At 53.0% G+C, this 17,249-nt stretch overlaps 1 protein-coding gene across 1 annotated transcript; it reads left to right on the top strand.

The window, feature by feature from the left end:
- The first annotated feature begins 9,908 nt into the window (after window positions 1–9,908).
- Window positions 9,909–17,195, top strand: ADM2 (adrenomedullin 2). The gene is made up of 2 exons (XM_060279371.1): window positions 9,909–10,068; window positions 16,036–17,195. The coding sequence occupies exons 1-2, from the start codon at window positions 9,920–9,922 to the stop codon at window positions 16,427–16,429; spliced, it is 543 nt and encodes a 180-aa protein (XP_060135354.1). The 5' UTR covers window positions 9,909–9,919; the 3' UTR covers window positions 16,430–17,195.
- Window positions 17,196–17,249: the final 54 nt, after the last annotated feature.

Genomic DNA, 17,249 nt, shown 5'->3' on the forward strand with positions numbered 1-17,249 from the left:
CGCCATCTTGCCTGGGCGGCGGGATGCGACCTAGCCCGGGCGGCCCCAGCAGGCGCCGGCGCCCGCCAGCCAATGCGCGGGGACAGGCGGCCGGGGAGGCTGCCCATTGGCCCTCCGCGGGGCGAGAGCCCGCCCCTTCCTTCCTTCCTTCCTTCGGTCGCCAGGGGGCGGGGCCTCACCGCCCGCCCGCCCGCCCCCGGGTCCCTCCGCCGCCGGGACTCTGGAGACGGGGCCTCCGACGGAATATGTACATCCTAGGAGCCTGCGCAACACAAAACGCTGTTGCTGTATGTAGGTTTTGTTTTATTTGGTTTTTTAATATTATATTTTGGAAATGTACATCCAGTTTTTTTCTCCTTTAAAATTTTTGGGGGCCCTAAGCTAGAGCTTGTTGAGCTTAGACGTAAATCCGGCCCTGGCTGTGCCCAAAGCAGCTTACAACAAACACCAGAACGTGGAAATGCACAGCATTGGAAAATACAAAATACAGAACGCACCAATAAATTCAGAATTGACAAAAGACTACAATTTGGCAGTCAAAGAATTAAGCCTAGGTTGTTTATATGCATAAGTGCAGGAAGACTTTGCTTCATGTACACAGCTGGCCACATTCCTCAGTCCTCACCATGGAACTTTAAAATGGGCCTTTTCCCTAAGTTGTCAGGAACATGAGAAGAGCCTGGCTGCTGGATCAGGCCCAACGGAGCCCATCTAGCCCAGCATCCTGTTCTCACAATGCCAACCAGATGCCCCAATGGAGGACCCACAAGCAGCAGCAACTCTCCCCTCCTGGGGTCTCCAGCTCCTTGTGACCAGAAGCCCAGCTGCCTCTGACTGGGGAGGCAGAGCCTGGCCCTCAGGACCAGTAGCCATTTGAGAGCCAGGATTAGGACAAATGTTTCAGACTTCCCAAGGATCCACCAATTTAGAGGGCTTGGCGGCTGGGCTTGAAGTGACCTCCTCTTCTCCTCTTCAGCCAGCACAAGTTCTGTAGCCTCGTAGGGCCTCCCCCAGGCCCTCTGGCCTTTCTGCTGGCCTGTCTTCTGTCGGGCACCTGGACTTGCACATCCCCCAGGACCCCCCTCTCCCCAGAAAGTTAGCCTTTAACCTTGTACATAATCAAATTAAATGAGATCAGAAGTGCCTGGGAAAGCCCAGTATTGTCCTGGGCGAGGGGCATAAAGCTCAATGTACCTTTCCTTTCCAGGTGTTGCCTTATAACGCTTTGTCCTAAAATCCTCTCTGACTTGCAGAAGAGACTTAACCTTTGCATGCAGTAGGGCAAGAAGTCCAGGATCACATGCAGAAGTGTTAGCAGAGGGTGAGGAAGACTAAATGTGTGTTGACACTACGAGGCTTTAAATGTGTCTCCTTTCCAGAATGCAACATATGCAAGGTGGAAGGCTAAACCGAGGGTCTCCGTTTTTGCCGGCCGCCTTCCGGAGCCTGGATCACTTTCGGATCCCTTCCTGGAGGGTGACTAGTTGCCAGATTTAGAAGAACGAAGGGCAGGCAAGATTGTGCTCCCAGCCTCGCCGCTTCTACCAACTCTGAGTCAGCCACTGTTCTTTGATGCCTCCCAGTGTTGTCAGCTTAAGGGTTAGGAGGCAGGTGAGCTGGCTGCAAATCCTTCTTGCATTCTGCACACAATCCAGCTGGAAGAGAACCAGCTGCCAGACAAAAGAAAGTCTTGAGAGGTTGGCGACGCCTGCTCCTTTCTATGAGATCCCCCTGGGAGACGGAGAGGCTTTGTTAGACTAGTCCAGGCGTCCCCAAACTGCGGCCCTCCAGATGTTTTGGCCTACAACTCCCATGATCCCTAGTTAACAGGACCAGTAGTCGGGGAAGATGGGAATTGTAGTCCAAAACATCTGGAGGGCAGAAGTTTGGGGGTGCCTGGACTAGTCAGGGCAGGTGCTCTGGGGTGCAGCAAACCCCACTGACTTCACCTGAGTCCCAGGTGAGGCACCCTCAACTGTTGGACTAAAGGTCAGCCTAGATTAGGAGAAGCTTACTAAAATGAGTCGCCGCTTATATACTCAAACAAACAAACCATAACAGCCGCAGGAAGTTTTCGCAGCACACCAACAGCAGAACGATCATCATCAGCCGGGGGGGGGGATGTAACTTTTTACCTGACACCAAAAATATGTCAGCGTCGGTGCCAGGTGGCCCTCACCGGGGAGAGCATCAAACAGGCAGGAGGCATGACTGAGAAGGTCCTTCTCTTCTCTAATAATAATAATAATAATAATTTATTCCCCAGCCACTCTGGCTGGCTTCCAACAAAATATTAAAAATACAAGGAGTGGGGCCTCCGATGAAGATTTAGACATTCAGATACATTCCTATTTGGAGAGGCATTCCAGAAGGTATTGGGGCCCTGAGCCATAGAGAGCCCTTTGGACTGGGCTGGGAAGGGTCCGAATGTGGGCATTAGCCGATCTGATGCAGCGAGGCAGTTCTAATGCAGCTTGTCAGATGCTACAAATCCCAGAATCTGGATGGTACAAATATGAGTCAGCCTCATATTTGAAAGCTGGCAACTGGGGTGCCCTGCCTGGTATTAAGAGGAAGATTATCCTCTGGCAACAGCTGCAAGATGATTAAGACACAGAGCGAGTGCCAGGATCATTACATTTGGGTGCTCTGGTGTCAACAACAGTTAAGAAACACCGCGAAACAAAAGGTATACATGTTTTTTCCTCTCCACATCCTATGGACACGACCCAGGCCGCATCTAGTCCCACCAAAGGCCAGGAAAATGTTCTCCTTCTGCAAACCATTTGCCTGGGCTGAGGGTGACCATACCTGCGTCTGGGCCTGGAGGGTGCAGAGAAGCTGGACAGGAAAGCAACCCCTACTTGGTTGGCCAGATGAGGGCCAAAGGACAGGGACCTCCCAGCATGTATTCATCCCAGGCCTGAACAGCCCAGACTTGGCTTCATCCTGCCTGCCAAACATGGGAGCTCGCGGTGGGTTTTCTGCAGGGAAGGCCTTCCCAAGCTCACACGCTTCTCTCCCAGCACAAACCACGGGAATTGTTGCTGGCGTGTAGCCAAAGAAGGTTCAAACCCCCCTTGACTTGGAGAAACGAAGCCTTTCTCTGCTTTGAGCAAGAATGAGTGAGTGAGATGGCTAGGGAAAAGGCCTGAGGTGTCACCCTCTGGTCATGGGCATGGCAGGGTCCTTGAAGAGCCTCCAGGCCAGCAGGCACAGGGAGACCCCAATCCTCCTGGCACCCCTGCATCCCCTTCTGCCCAAGGAGTTCTTCCTTCTCCCACCTGCCCCCCTGGGACCCATGGCTGACCTTCCCACCCCATAGGCAGATGGATGTCTCCAGCGTTGCATGAGGGAGATGGGCTGCACCATCTAGTGACTTCTCCAGTCTCTGATAACGGGAATAAAGATGGAGTCTTGTGCGAGGGAAACGGATGTTTCATCTTCCTTGCAAAAGGAAACCTATAACTCGGCCTTCAGCCTCTTCCTCCTGGACCACAAGCATCCACCTTCAAGGACCTGAAAGCCAAGGCTGAGGTGTGTTGGGCTGGCTTGCTGTCCACAAACTTGCTTGCAGTCTGCTCAAGTGTGGTCCATGCTCTGTCTAGCCTGTGACCCCCCAGTTCAGCCACAAGCTTGGACCTCACAAGTCCATTTGTTTTAAAAAAAGCAAACACATTATTTGGCGATTCTGAAGAAGTGAAACTTTTGGAGAAGAGCCTGACTTCCTGCAATTTTGCTGCAACCTGCTTGCATGAAACAATACAGAAACTTTTTCTTGGGGGGGGGTCCTCTTTTATTGGCCTCTGAGTCTGTGAGTCATGAAATTGGCCCAGGTTTCCTATATCAACAGGGGAAATTATGGGTAATCATTTCTGTCTAAAAGGTTCAGGTTGCATTCCATGCTGTTTGCAGTAAGAAGGACCAGATCTAGACATCACACACCTCTTCTCCCTCCCTCTTGCTCCTGTTCTGGATGAGGGCAGCTGCAATGCCCTCTCTTGACCGGAGAGAACTATACACTTGTACAGGGGCAGATGCTGGAGGTGGGGCCCCTCTGCCAATAAGACGCTTCCTTGGCAAATCCTCCCTTCCTCGGGGAGTCTGAGTCCCTTCAATCCAGAGCAGAGTCTGAGAAAGCCATTTGGCTGACCAGGACAGCTTTCAGGAGCCCAGAGTGGATTCCTGCCACCTGCTCCTTCAGAAGACTCACAATGCCAGCCAGGATCAGGTCCCTGGTCTGTGGGTGCCAGGCAGCCTCCGCCTCCACTTCTAGAAATGTGGCTCAGGGCCAGATCCCTCCTGGGCTTTGCTTGCTGCCTGTCTGACCCTGGCATTACCTGAATGGAAACCCCCCACCACACACACACCGCAAGCCAGATCTCGTAGCACCTTCAAATCTAGACCCTGACACACACACCCCACTTCACCAGTGGGGGCTCTTGGTGTCCAGGTGGTGGAAGAAGCACCCACACACAGATGCCCACAGTACCAGCTCTCCCTTCTCTTGGAGACTGCTACTGCCCTTGGTCCATGGGCACAGCCGGGGGGGGCAGGGAGGGGCAGCTGCCCCCCTAAATCAAGTACAGTGGAACCTCGGTTTATGAACACCTCGGTTTACGAATTTTCGGTTTACAAACGCCGTGGACCCATCTGGAACGGATTAATTCACTTTCTATTACTTTCAATGGGAAAGTTCACTTCAGTTTATGAACGCTTCAGTTTATGACAGACTTCCGGAACCAATTACACCCATGCTTCGGGTTAAGTACGCTTCAGGTTGAGTACTCCGTGGACCGTCTGGAACAGATTAATCCACTTTCCATTACTTTAAATTGGAAAGTTCGCTTCAGTTTATGAACAGACTTCCGGAACCAATTGTGTTCATAAACCGAGGTACCACTGTAAATAAAAATACTAACTGACCAATTATGTCACAGATGCCTTGGTTCTGCTCCACCCCCCAACATAAAGCCTGCCACCCCAACATACGTCCTGGCTATGCCCATGCTTGGTCTTTCTGATTTTAACTCTAAAGCACCAACCGTAACCTATAGAAGGACAGCACAAAGGAAAGGTCCCTGCCCCAGGAGCCTTACAGTTCAGAGACATCCTGCATTGCAGGGGATTGGACTGGATGACCCTTGAGGTCCCTTCCAACTCTACAATTCTAGGATTCTACAATCCAGTCTTGCCCCGGGATCATCTCCTACTTCTTCTTCTTCTTTGGCGATCCCTCGTAGCTGAGTAAGATTGTCTTCCACAAACATGGCTTTAACAATGAGTCCGTAAGTGACTGTGGAGGCCAATTCTGGATCCACACATCCTTCCACAGCGGGGACATTGGTTTCCGGGTGGGAGTTGATCACGGTGTGGATTTGCCTTCCTCTTAGCATGTTTCTCCCTTCCGTCCTGAGTTCGAGTATCTTCAAAGCCCGTGATACTTTTGGTAAAGCCTGTTCTCCAACTGGAGCACTCGCAGGCCAGTGTTTCCCAATTGTCAGTATTTATACTACATTTTTTTAGATTTGCCTTGAGACAGTCTTTAAACCTCTTTTGTTGACCACCAGCATTACGCTTTCTATTTTTAAGTTTGGAATATAGTAGTTGCTTTGGAAGACGATCATTAGGCATCCGTACAACATGACCAGTCCAACAAAGTTGATGTTGAATAATCATTGCTTCAACACTGGTGATCTTTGCTTCTTCCAGTACACTGATATTAGTTCACCTGTCTTCCTAAGTGACGTGTAAACATTTTCCGAGACACCATTGATGGAATCTTTCAAGGAGTTGGAGATGGCGTTTATAAGTGGTCCATCTTTCACAAGCATATAGCAAGGTTGGTAGTACAATAGCTTTGTAAACAAGCATTTTTGTTTCCCTGCGAATGTCCCGGTCCTCAAACCTTCTGCACTCCAATCAGGAGAAAGCCACACTCGCAGAGCTCAGGCGATGCTGGATTTCGGCATCAATGTTGGGCCTTGTGGAAAGACAACTGCCCAGGTAGGGGAAGTGATTGACATTTTCCAATGTTACACCATTGTGTTGGATTTGTGGCGCTGCAGAGGGGTTATTTTGTACTTGTTGGTGCAGCACTTTGGTTTTTTGGATGTTGAGTGATAGGCCAAGCTTCTCGTAAGCTTCTGCAAAGATGCAGAAGATCCCTGGGTGTCAAGAGCCCTTCCCAGCTGTGAGGGACAAGGGATACAGGGAAGTCCCTCCCATCTTAAGTTCCAGCCCATCCCCAAGCGCTGGAGAGAGCAAGGAGAGCTCTGCCTCCAGCGGAGAGTCAGGAAGTGGTGTCCGAGGCTCAGGCAAGGTTGTGGAGCCCATGCCTCAGGTGGGACAGGAAGTTGGGCGCACGGGGGGGGGGAGGCCAATCCCCCCAACTCCCGAATTGCGACGCAAACGTAGGGGGAAGAGGTTGGTTCTTCCAAAGCTTCTATGCTGGAGGAAAACGCGCCAATTGCCATTCGGAGATTCTGACACCTCACCTTAAGGATGTATATTAACCGCTCTGACCACTGTAAATAATCAGCACTTAATAAAAGCCTAAAAAGACCATGCTGGAGTCGTTACTCTAGAGTAGCCACATCAGGCCCTCTGACACCAGCCAAAGGAATGCACATGGCAGATAGTTGACTCTTTATTGTCAAAGCTGACACAGCATTTTCCACTGCTCTGAATCCCCACGCAAACCAGCCTAGTGTCTAGGCAGCTATACCTCACTCTGGAGATTATTATTATTATTATTATTATTCCTCCCCCCATCTGACTGGGTTATCGCAGCCACTCTTGTTTGATTCCAACAAATTATTTTCTCGACATCCTTCATTGGCGGCAGCAGAAGCCATTCCCCCTCCACCTGCTGATGTATCTCCCCCCAACTCTGCTTGCCTGGAAGCTGCCTCTGCCCTTCCCGCTGGTTCTGGGAGACAGTGGGGGGCAGGAGAGGGTGGGGAAGCCCCGGGCCCCTCCTTTGCCTGACCTGCCTCTTCCTCCAGTGCTACCCCCTCCTGCTCTGCAGCTCCCCTGCCTCTTCTCTGAGTCAGACTCCGGCTCCGCTCCCCCCCCCCCCGCCAGTACCTGACTCTGGTAAGGAGGCACTGAGACACCTCATAGGGTTTGTGGGTGCACCCCCCCAAGTGGGATCACCAGGTATTCTGAGGCAAAGGGGGAAGCATAACTGTCTTCTTAAGGGTGGTTTAAAAAACAGAAGCCACAAGACGCCCACACGTGCAGGATGATCACCCTCTTGACCACAAGGTGTCGAAATGTCCTCCTTTTGCCTCCTGTTGGTTTCTGGTTCTCCTTAATTTCTCTTTCCCACAGAAAGGAAGAGAGAAAAGACTCTGAACCTGGAAAAAAAGGCAGAAGAAATGAGATTAGCCCAGGGGTTCCCAGAGTGGTTGGTACCACCACCTGGGATTCCCCAGGGGGTGATGGTGGGGGCTGGAGGTATAAATGACCACCAAGCTTTGAGAAGCATCTATCACTGGATCAAGTTCATCAGTTTTGTCAAATTATTTAAACTACGTAACTTTAATTGGATTTTGAGTAAATGTGCAATTGACTGCTGTTTTGAATTCTGTTGTGTTGTTCTCCTCCTTCGTGAGTCATGCAAACCACTATTCTGAATATTGCTTTTTGTAGGACAGGGTAGGGGGCAACAGGAATAAGTTTATGGAACCGGGGGGGGGGCTGAAAAATGCATAGGAACTGCTGGTTTCAAGCTTCAGATGATGAGATTGCTGGGCCTTGCGGACAGTTGCTTACCTCCCTTCCCCCCTCTGCCTCCTGGCTTCTCATCCTAATTCCTCTCCCTGGGGGAATTTAACATCCCCACCCCAGTCCTTGGCCAGACAGGGAGTGAAGGCAGTAGGCTAATAATAATATTATTATTAACGCTGCCCCATTCTGTGTATTGAAGCTGCCCACCTCTCCTGTGCCCACGGTGTGTGTGGGTGTGGGTGTTTGGAGTTGGCCTCCTTGGCAGGAATCCTGCCCTGGATCTGCCAGTCCCCAGGGGTCATTCTGTGCTCAAGCAGAGCTCCTGTTAACCTAATTTTGGAGATCCTCTTAAAGATAACTCTGGATCCCTGGATTGAGCTGCTGAGAGGACACTTAGTTGAAAAGCCTCCCAAGTGATTTAAAAATGGATAGGTCACAAATTGCAAAGACATCATTCTTTTAACGCTGATGAGACCAGGAGAGCCAGGCTAGTTTTCATTTGCAAAGTAGAATATACACAGAACCAGGGGGGGGGGAGCTGGATCTGACCGTGGCCTGAATCTTCAGCCCTCCCACCCTCTGACAGGAGGGCGAGGATCCAGTTCTTCTTTGCCAGCTGCTTCACGGTGATCGCAAGCCCTGCTTTGGGCGGGGGGGGGAGCAGCTTCGCCCCCTTTCCCTTGCCCGATCTCAATTCAAAGCGCCAGCAAGACTCCCAATCTGCCCCACCCCGACCCCCCTTTGAAACATGGCCTCAGGTGTGGGGCAGGCAGACAGGTGTGCTTTGCGGATGGGGCGGGGACCAGTCCAAAGGGGCAGGCCTGGCCACTAAGTCTGGGGTGGGGAGCGGGGCGCCTCCCTGCCTGCGCAGAGGGGCTTCCAGCGAGGATGAAGGAGCCGCGCAGGACCCCCCCCCCCGCCAGGAGTCCCTCCGTTGCGGCTTGTCTCTTCGTACTAGGCGACCAAATCTCTGGCCAGCCCTGGAGTCCAGGCGCCCCCTAGTGGGCGGCGCAGACCCTGCAGGCCAGAACCTCGGTGCGAATTCTTTTTTTAAAAAAAAAATGTATTTATTAAAGATTTTTTTTAAACAACAAAAACATACAAAAATACAAAACACAAAAAAAGAAATACAGAACACAAAAAATGCAAAATACAAAAAATACAAAAATGCAGAAAACCAAAATTCTAATTTATAACCCTTATTTCTAATCTATTGACTTCCTCTTTCCCCCTTCTACTGCGATTCTTTACATTTCATGCTTAGTAAATTCTAAATCTTATATAAACTCTAATTATTACTTCAATATTACCTTATTGCTATATCTTTTATATCTTATCCATATAAACTCGATCGATATCTACTTCTTAATTAATTTATCCTTATCTTCTTTCAATACATATTTCACACCCTTGTATTATCTACAACCTCTTTGTATCTCCCTCACTTCCTTTGGTTCAATCTATTAGACGCTTATTTTTCAAATAAATTTTAAATTTCTTCCAATCTTCTTCCGCTGCTTCTTCACTCCGATCCCGAAGTCTCCCCGTCAATTCAGACAGTTCCATATATTCTATCAGCTTCTTCTGCCATTCATCCACAGTTGGCATTTCTTCATTCTTCCAATTCTTTGCCAGGAACCTCGGTGCGAATTCACCCAGGAAGGCAGGAAACCCGAAGGCGCACTCGACGGGAGACTCTCCCCGGTTTCTCCGCCTCCCCTCGTCCCCGCGGCGGGGAGGGGGTCGTCAGCGCAGAGAGACCAAGGCGGCCCGTGGGAGCTCTGGGGAGGTGTGACCCTGGACGGCCATCCCGTTCTCCCGGGCAGCCCCAGCCAGTCAGTGGCGGTCTTGGATGCCCCGCCCCGTCGCGGAAGGAGCCTCCAGAGGCAGCGCCCAGGGGCCAGGAGGCTGGTATTTAAGCTGGCTCAGGCGGCGCAGGGAGGCAGTTTGCTGCTGCTGCGGGATATATGTCCCGAAGGCTCCCGGAGCCGTCCAGGAGGAGAGCCAGCGCGCCGTCCAGCTCACCGTCCAGGATTCCCGGGGAACTCTCACCTCTCCGAAGGAACGGGCAGCCCGAGCTCCACCAGCCAGCATTGCATTCGACTACGGCACTGGAGCCAAGCGGCTCCCCTGCGAGGCAGCGCCCCTCACCGGGACCTCGCGCCCCTCAGCCCTCTCCGCCGCCATGAAGCGCCAGCTGCTGCGCCGGGAGCCCGCTTGCATCAGCCGCGGTCGCCTCCTCCTCCTCCCGCTCCTCCCGCTGCTCTTTCACCTGCCGGGCGCCGAGTCCGCCTCGCCCGCGCCATCGGGGCGCATCTCGCCGCTGTCGCCCAGGTGAGTCCCTGTCCGTCCGCCCGTCGGAGAACTCTCCTCCTGCATCGTCCCCTCCAGGGAGGGCGAAGGTCGGCAGCCGTGGGGTGGGATGGGGTGGGTGTCTGGGTGCCTGAAATGAGGCCGGGAGGTGACCAGAGCCCTGCCCCGATAGAGGCCCGCCTGCTCAGCCCCATTTCATTGCGGGGCCTGGCACTGGGGCACACAAACACAAAGCGCACATAGAAGCAGACACATGCACACACTTGCCTAGGGGTTCCATTTACAATGAAGCGGTATATAAATGTTGTTAAATAAATTCTATATACAAGTGTGAAAAAGCCTGCCTGCTAAGAGAGAGGGCGGCTTGACGAAGCAAGCCCAGCTCTATACTGATTTTCTCTGTGAAAAGGGGGTGGGTGTGCAAACGAGAATTATGCAGGGAGGGGGCACATGACAGAGAAAATGGGTTTGGGCCAGCTGGGCCTTAACACAATTGCAGGGGAGAGAGAGAGAGAGAGAGAGAGAGAGAGAGAGAGAGAGAGAGAGAGAGAGAGAGAGAGAGAGAGAGAGAGAGAATTGATCCCTGCTATTAGTGATCCCTGGAAGGACAGATCGTGAAGCTGAGGCTCCAATCCTTTGGCCACCTCATGAGAAGAGAAGAATCCTTGGAAAAGACCCTGATGTTGGGAAAGATTGAGGGCACTAGGAGAAGGGGACGACAGAGGACGAGATGGTTGGACAGTGTTCTCGAAGCTACGAACATGAGTTTGACCAAACTGCGGGAGGCAGTGCAAGACAGGAGGGCCTGGCGTGCTCTGGTCCATGGGGTCACGAAGAGTCGGACACGACTAAACGACTAAACAACAACAACAATTAGTGTATAGGTCCTCAGAAGTTGCTGACTGCACAGCTGGCAACTGCATGGGGGCATGTGAGTGTGGCATGACTTGGCACCCTTGGGTGCTTCAACTCCAAGCATCTGGGCTGTCAGAGCATTTCTGTCAGCCCGGCAGGGAGCGGGTGCGGCTGAGTGGGTGAGGGTTCAGGCCGAAGGGGGTGGTCAGGCACTCCGGGCTGGATGTCTGGCTCATCACCTGACCATCGGATGGCTGGGGGGAAGTGAACCTGAACCTGAGCTGCCCCTGAGCCAAGGCAGCGGAAGGACAGGCCAGGGTTCAACGGGCATCGTTGGGGCTCAGCAGAGCTTGGAGCAGAGCTGGGCATGCTCCTGGCTGCGCTGTGGACTAAGCTGTTGGCTCTCCCACTGAGTAGGGAGGAGTTCCTCCACTCGAGGCAAGTGGGCAGGCTACTGGTCCCTGCAGAGAAGGATGGAGGGTTTTCAGCCAAGGGCTGGTGGGACTCCCCAAGGCTCTTCTGCTGCTGTTGAAAATACAGCTCCAGGAAGTATGTTGACATAGTGGGGGGTGGGGAGACCCTGTAGACCTTTGACCACTGCAGCCCACTAGTTCTGCTCAGAGGATGGGGGTAGGTGGCAAGGCATTGGGGGGGGGCTGACTTCTGTGTCATGCTCCCTCCTTTGTCTGTGAGCCAGGGGGTGGAGGCATCCAGCTCATTGCTTGGGACCACAGCTGGGCAGGATGCCAGCATCTTCTCTGGTCCCTATAGCCCCTGTTCCAGTGCTAAAGGGGGTGAGGAGCAGCAGGTGGAAGCCCAGGAGATGAATGGGAGCCCATCCGAACCCTTCCTCCCCTCCACCATGCAGCACTTGGGAGCCTGGAGATGGGAAAGCAAGCAAGGCTTCCATGAAGGGCAAGCGGAACAGCTTCCTAAGCAAGAGAAGGCCGTGGTCCCCACAAGCACCTCCTGCCCTGTTTACCCAGCCCTCAGTGGCAGAGCAGAGGCTGCTTCCTATGCAAAGGATGGGGAATGAATTACAGCCCCACCTGCCCTTCCTCTAGGGCAGGGGTAGGCAACCTCAGGCCCTTGGGCAGGATGCGGCCCAATCGCCTTTTTAATCCGGCCCACAGACGGTCCGGGGATCAGCGTGTTTTTACATGAGTATAATGGGTCCTTTTCTTTAAAATGCATCTCTGGGTTATTTGTGGGGCATAGGAATTCGTTCATCCCCTCCCCCCAAAAAATAATAGTCCGGCCCACCACATGGTCTTAGGGATGGTGGACCGGCCCACGGCTGAAAAAGGTTGCTGACCCCTGCTCTAGGGAGACCCACATCGTCCCAACAGTCCTGTGAAGCAGAACAGCCTAAGGGTGAGAGACTGGTTCGGGGTCAGCACAACCAAGCAGAGATTGGAACTGGAGTCTTCCCAATTGAAAGACAAACTTTTATTGAGGCACCTACTGGGAAGTGCAAATTATGATTCTTGGCTTAGGTTTGTGGCTCCCCTACAGGCTTCCGGCTGTTGCATCAGCTCTTGCGACATTTTTCCTTTTCAAGCAAATGGCAAGAGGTGCTGCTTTGCCCCCCCCCCACACCCTGTGTGTGTAAAGAATGTATGGGTGTTTATGTGTGGAGGTGGGCAAATGTTGTCTCGGTCTTCAAAAGGGGAGAGGGGAGTGTCTCTAAAAACTACTGAATGGTCAATACAAGATGAGTAAGAGGTCAGTCTGTGGCCATCTAGAAAATAAAGCATTGCTGACTAGGAGCCAGAATGGGTCGAACAACTGTATGGCTTGCAAGACTAACCTTTCCTCCTGTAATTTTGTCTAGAGTGACTAGTCTAGTTGCTTTATCTACAATGAACATGGTATATCTTGATTTCAGCAAAACATTTGACAAAGTCTCCCATGTTATCTTGTTGACAAGTAGGTAAAATAGAGGCTGGACAACACTCCTTTGAGGTGGATCTAAAACAGGCTGAGCAGCTGTGCCCACTGAGTGCCCACGACTGGTGGCTCTGTGTTGGCCGACAGGGAGGTCTTGAGCTGAGTGCCAAGGGACACTGTCCGGCTCAGCATTGCTTTAGATTCCTTGGAGCCTTGGAGCCTGGCGGATGCTGATGCCAAGCTGGGAAGGGAATGAGGACCTCAGAAAAGGTTCCAAATATCTTGACAGGCTGGAAGACTGGGCTGAAACCAACAGAATGAAAACCTACAGTGATAAATGTAGAGTCCTGCATGTAGAGTCCTGGGCTCTCAAATTTCAGTGGTGCAACAATAAATTTGGCGACCCCTGTCTCTCCTGCTCCATTCTACATCATTGTTGCGGGACCCCCTGTGGCGCCAACACCCAGTGGGGCAGAACCAGTTGTGCTACCCTAAAACCACCTCTGTGCAAAGAATCAGGCACAAGTATAGGATGGGGAGCCCAAGTGGGCAGAAACGATCTCAGGGTCTTAGTGGCTCCCAAACCGAACAGAAGCCCCGGTTGTGTGATGTGCCAGCTCAAAAAGCTGGTGCAATGCTAGGCTGCATTTGCAGAAGCAAACACCTCTCTCTCTCTCTCTCTCTCTCTCTCTCTCTCTCTCTCTCTCTCTCTCTCTCTCTCTCTCTCTCTCTCTCTCATACACACACCACAGGCCAGAGGACCACGGCCTCTGCAGAGCCAGGCAGTCACCACACCCACCTACCCACCTGCAGTTGTGCCAGGCGCCCTCACTTGTGGAGGTGAGAGGCAGCTCCTCCTGTCCTGTTACCTGAAACTGTGGTGACAGTTTGGAGAGAGACTGTGTGTGGGCTGCAGGCCTTTGATGCAGCTGGCCTCTGCTCCCTCCCTGCTCCCTCCCTGCTGCCTGCCTGCCTGCCTGCCTGCCAAGCGTACGTGTCCTGTGGCAGGTATAGCTCCCTTGCCTTGCATGGGCTCCTCCCCCCTCCCGCCCTGCTCATTCCCTCTGGCCATCTCCCAGTCTCTCCCTCCTCCTTCCCTCCTCCAGACCAGTTCCTCTTCCCTGGTGGAAGGAAGCTGACATCCTTCTCCATGCCCCAACCTGACACATGCTCTCTCCTCTCCCCCCCCCCCAATGGAAAAGGTGGCTGAGCTGGTTGCGTCAGGGCCAGGTTACACATAGTTTCTCTTGTGGTCTGGAAGAGATGGTTGCAGCCACCCAGAGAGATGTGCTGCCCGTCATGCGTCTCCAGGCCTGGCCTCAAGGAGGGACTGCTGTTAGAGGGAGCTTCTGGGCTCAGCTCACGAGTCTCTTCACGGCTGGTGCAGAGCATGGCCCTCAAGAGATGACCCCCCCCCTGCTGTGTCCTGCCACAGAGGTGGGGGGCTGCCCTTCTGGAACCACCGCCAAGGAAGCTGTTTCTTCCTAGGTGGATGGCCAGGTAGGCAGGTCTGTCTCTGATCAGTTACGAAGGCCAAGAGTTGAGCTTTTAACAAGCGCCTGTCAAAAGCAAAAGCCGAGGTTGAAGTCTACCAATTCCAAGCAATTAAATGTTGCGTCATTTAAATGTGTTAAATATTCCTTCTGCCCCATCTGACTTTTTGCCCCGTTGATATGAGAAGGGCCATAGTTAAGGGACAGAGCACCAGCTCCACATGCAGGGCCCAGGTCCAATCCGCAATGGCGCAACTAGGGCTGCGCATGTTCCTTGCCTAAAACCCTGCCTGGAGAGCTGCTGCCAGTCAGTGCGGACAGTACTGAACCAGATGGAGCAGGGGTCTGATTTGGAATTTGGCAGCTTCCAAGGTTCCCAACAGGATTTGGGCATGGGGACCTGTGGGAGCTCATCTCCCCACCCAAAGGGGGGCTCTGCCCCTGCTTCTCCTCTCCCACGATCTCATTCAGGATCTGGGTCCCCCACAGAGAGAATCCTCCCATGAAGAATTGGGGGGGGGGAGCCCTTTAAAAAGTGGCTTCCTATTACAGTAAAGACTTCTGAGAGAGAACCAAATACAAAACATTAAGTTTTTTAATGGGAGTGAGTGGAAGAGGCGCAGTTGTCTCTGAGAATGGCAACCATCTCCAATGGCCTGGGAAGCCAGCATGTCTATTGGCCATAAAAGGACACAGCAAGGAGAAGGGGACACAAGTCACAGCTATACGAACGTACACATGTGCACGTATGCGCGCGCGCACACACACACACACACAGCAAGGGTGCCCATAGTCACACACTCTGCACAAGCTCCACACACAAAGGCCAAGTCATATTTTCTGACTCCCTCAGTAGCAAACGTCACAAGATTTTCTCCAAGAAAGAGAAATGGACTTTAGGAGGGAACACTTTGGCTTTCTTGTCTATGACATTGGAGACAAAATGGTCTTTCTCAGGCAGCCCATTCTAAAAATAAAGTGCATGTCCCAAAGGGCCTTATTCCTGCTGCTGTTTGGATGGAGGGGGAGTCCCCAGCCAGAGCCCTGAAACTCAGTGGCCACTGGGCCACCAGACCACATTTGAGGTTGCGGAGATGGAGATTCCTTTGGGCTATAGGAAAATTCACCTGGGGTGTGAGGCTTGCCCTTCTCGGGCCCTGTCTCCCAGGTCCAGTGCCAACCTGATGGACCTGAGGGGAGGCTCTGGCAGTGGGGTCTTCCCTGCTCACTTTCAGGGCTGGCCGGTTCCTGGAGATGCCCATGCGTGCCTCCAGGTGAGCATCGGACAAGCTGTTCAGGGGTTGGAAGGTAACCACGAGTACAGTACTTTGAATTGGGCCCAGTGGCACCCCACAGGTTTCTCTCCCCGAGAGGCTGCCCTGTACCCCCTGCCTGGACCATCCCACCTGAGAGGCAGACTCACCTGGGACGAGTGCTCCTCCACGAGAAAGAATGGTGAGTGCAGGTTTGGGGCAAGGGCAGCCAAACCGTTTCAAGCCACATTCCACGAACCAGGCTCTGGGCCTGGGCAGTGCAAAAGTAGGTGTGGCCCCTGCACCCCCAGGGACCACACAGGCAGGTGGGGGAAAGGAGGCTTTGATCTCCCTCCCTCCTCCACATCCCATAAACAGGCTGTGGCTGCTCTGTGAGCCCTGCTCCTGGAAGTAGTTGTGCTCCTGCTCCAACATGCCTCTTTCCCTCCTGCTGCCAGCTGGAGCCTCATGGCACCTCTTCCATCCTCTCGTTGCAGGAAGCCCTTGGCCAGAAGCCACCCACCAGCCTGGCTGCAGAAGGGGCCTACGGCAGAAGAGCTTTTGGGCAAGACAGCCAGGATGTGGCCCGCCTGGAAGCCTCCCATGGTGACGGCAAGAAGCCGGCTCCCCCTCTCCGTCCTCCCCAGGCACAGACTGGATCCCCAGCAGCCTGGCAGCCGCCCCCTCCACTGGCTCCCGTGGACTCCAGCCCCCCGTCTAAAGCGCCATGCAGCCCCCCGCCTGCACCGTGCGCAGCTGGTGCGTGTCGGCTGCGCCTTGGGCACCTGCCAAGTGCAGAACCTGAACCATCGGCTCTGGCTTCTGAAGGGCCAGTTGGGACGTCAGGAATCGGCCCCCATGAACCCCAGCAGCCCCCACAGCTATGGATGAGGGAAGCAATGGACCCTAGGACTGGAGAGGGTCTCCTGCTTCCCCCCTGGCATGTCCCTGAGAAGTTGGCCTGGCCTCTCTGGTGGTCTTGACAGGGGTTGGTTTCTGCACTGAAGGGACACCTCCATCCCCGCTGGAGGGGCCATGAAGAAGCGACCAGGGCCCAAGCCCTGACTATTGCCGGCTGAGAGGTGTCTTGGCCATCCGATGGAAAGGAGCGGAGCAGCAGACCTAGACTGCCCTACAGGAGAGGCGAGTGCATAGGAGGTCTGGAAGGACTGGGCACAATGTTACACCAAACACAACTCCCACATTTCCACTTGTTATGGAAAAAAATAAACATCTATCTGAAGAAGTGTGCATGCACACGAAAGCTCATACCAAAATAAAAACTTAGTTGGTCTTTAAGGTGCTACTGAAGGAATTTTTTTATTTTGTTTTGTCAAGAGAGTTATCCTATGCATTTGGGGGTGGGGCTCAGGCCATGCCCATTTCTACAAGGAAGTACCCCCCACAGTAAAAAGAAATGCCAGACTCCCCGCCCCTCCGGATGTCCCTTGAGCCTCAAGGAAGGTTTCTTGAGGCTCGGCAGGGGCAAGCAGTCAGCTCAAGAGCCAAACACCCATCGAAGCAAACTGAAGGATGTGAGAACAAGGCAGCCAAGAGACCGGCTTCCTTTTTTAAAATTTATGCAATGTATTTCTATTTTGCCCTGCCATCAAACAACAGGGTGGTGTACAACAATAAAATGTAAACCATTTTAAAATGTGGGAATTCCCATTGCGGGGGGGGGGGGGGAGAGAGACACAACCAGGGCCCG

Source organism: Zootoca vivipara, chromosome 10 (genome assembly GCF_963506605.1).
Source record: "Zootoca vivipara chromosome 10, rZooViv1.1, whole genome shotgun sequence".
Taxonomy (NCBI): Eukaryota; Metazoa; Chordata; class Lepidosauria; order Squamata; family Lacertidae; genus Zootoca; species Zootoca vivipara.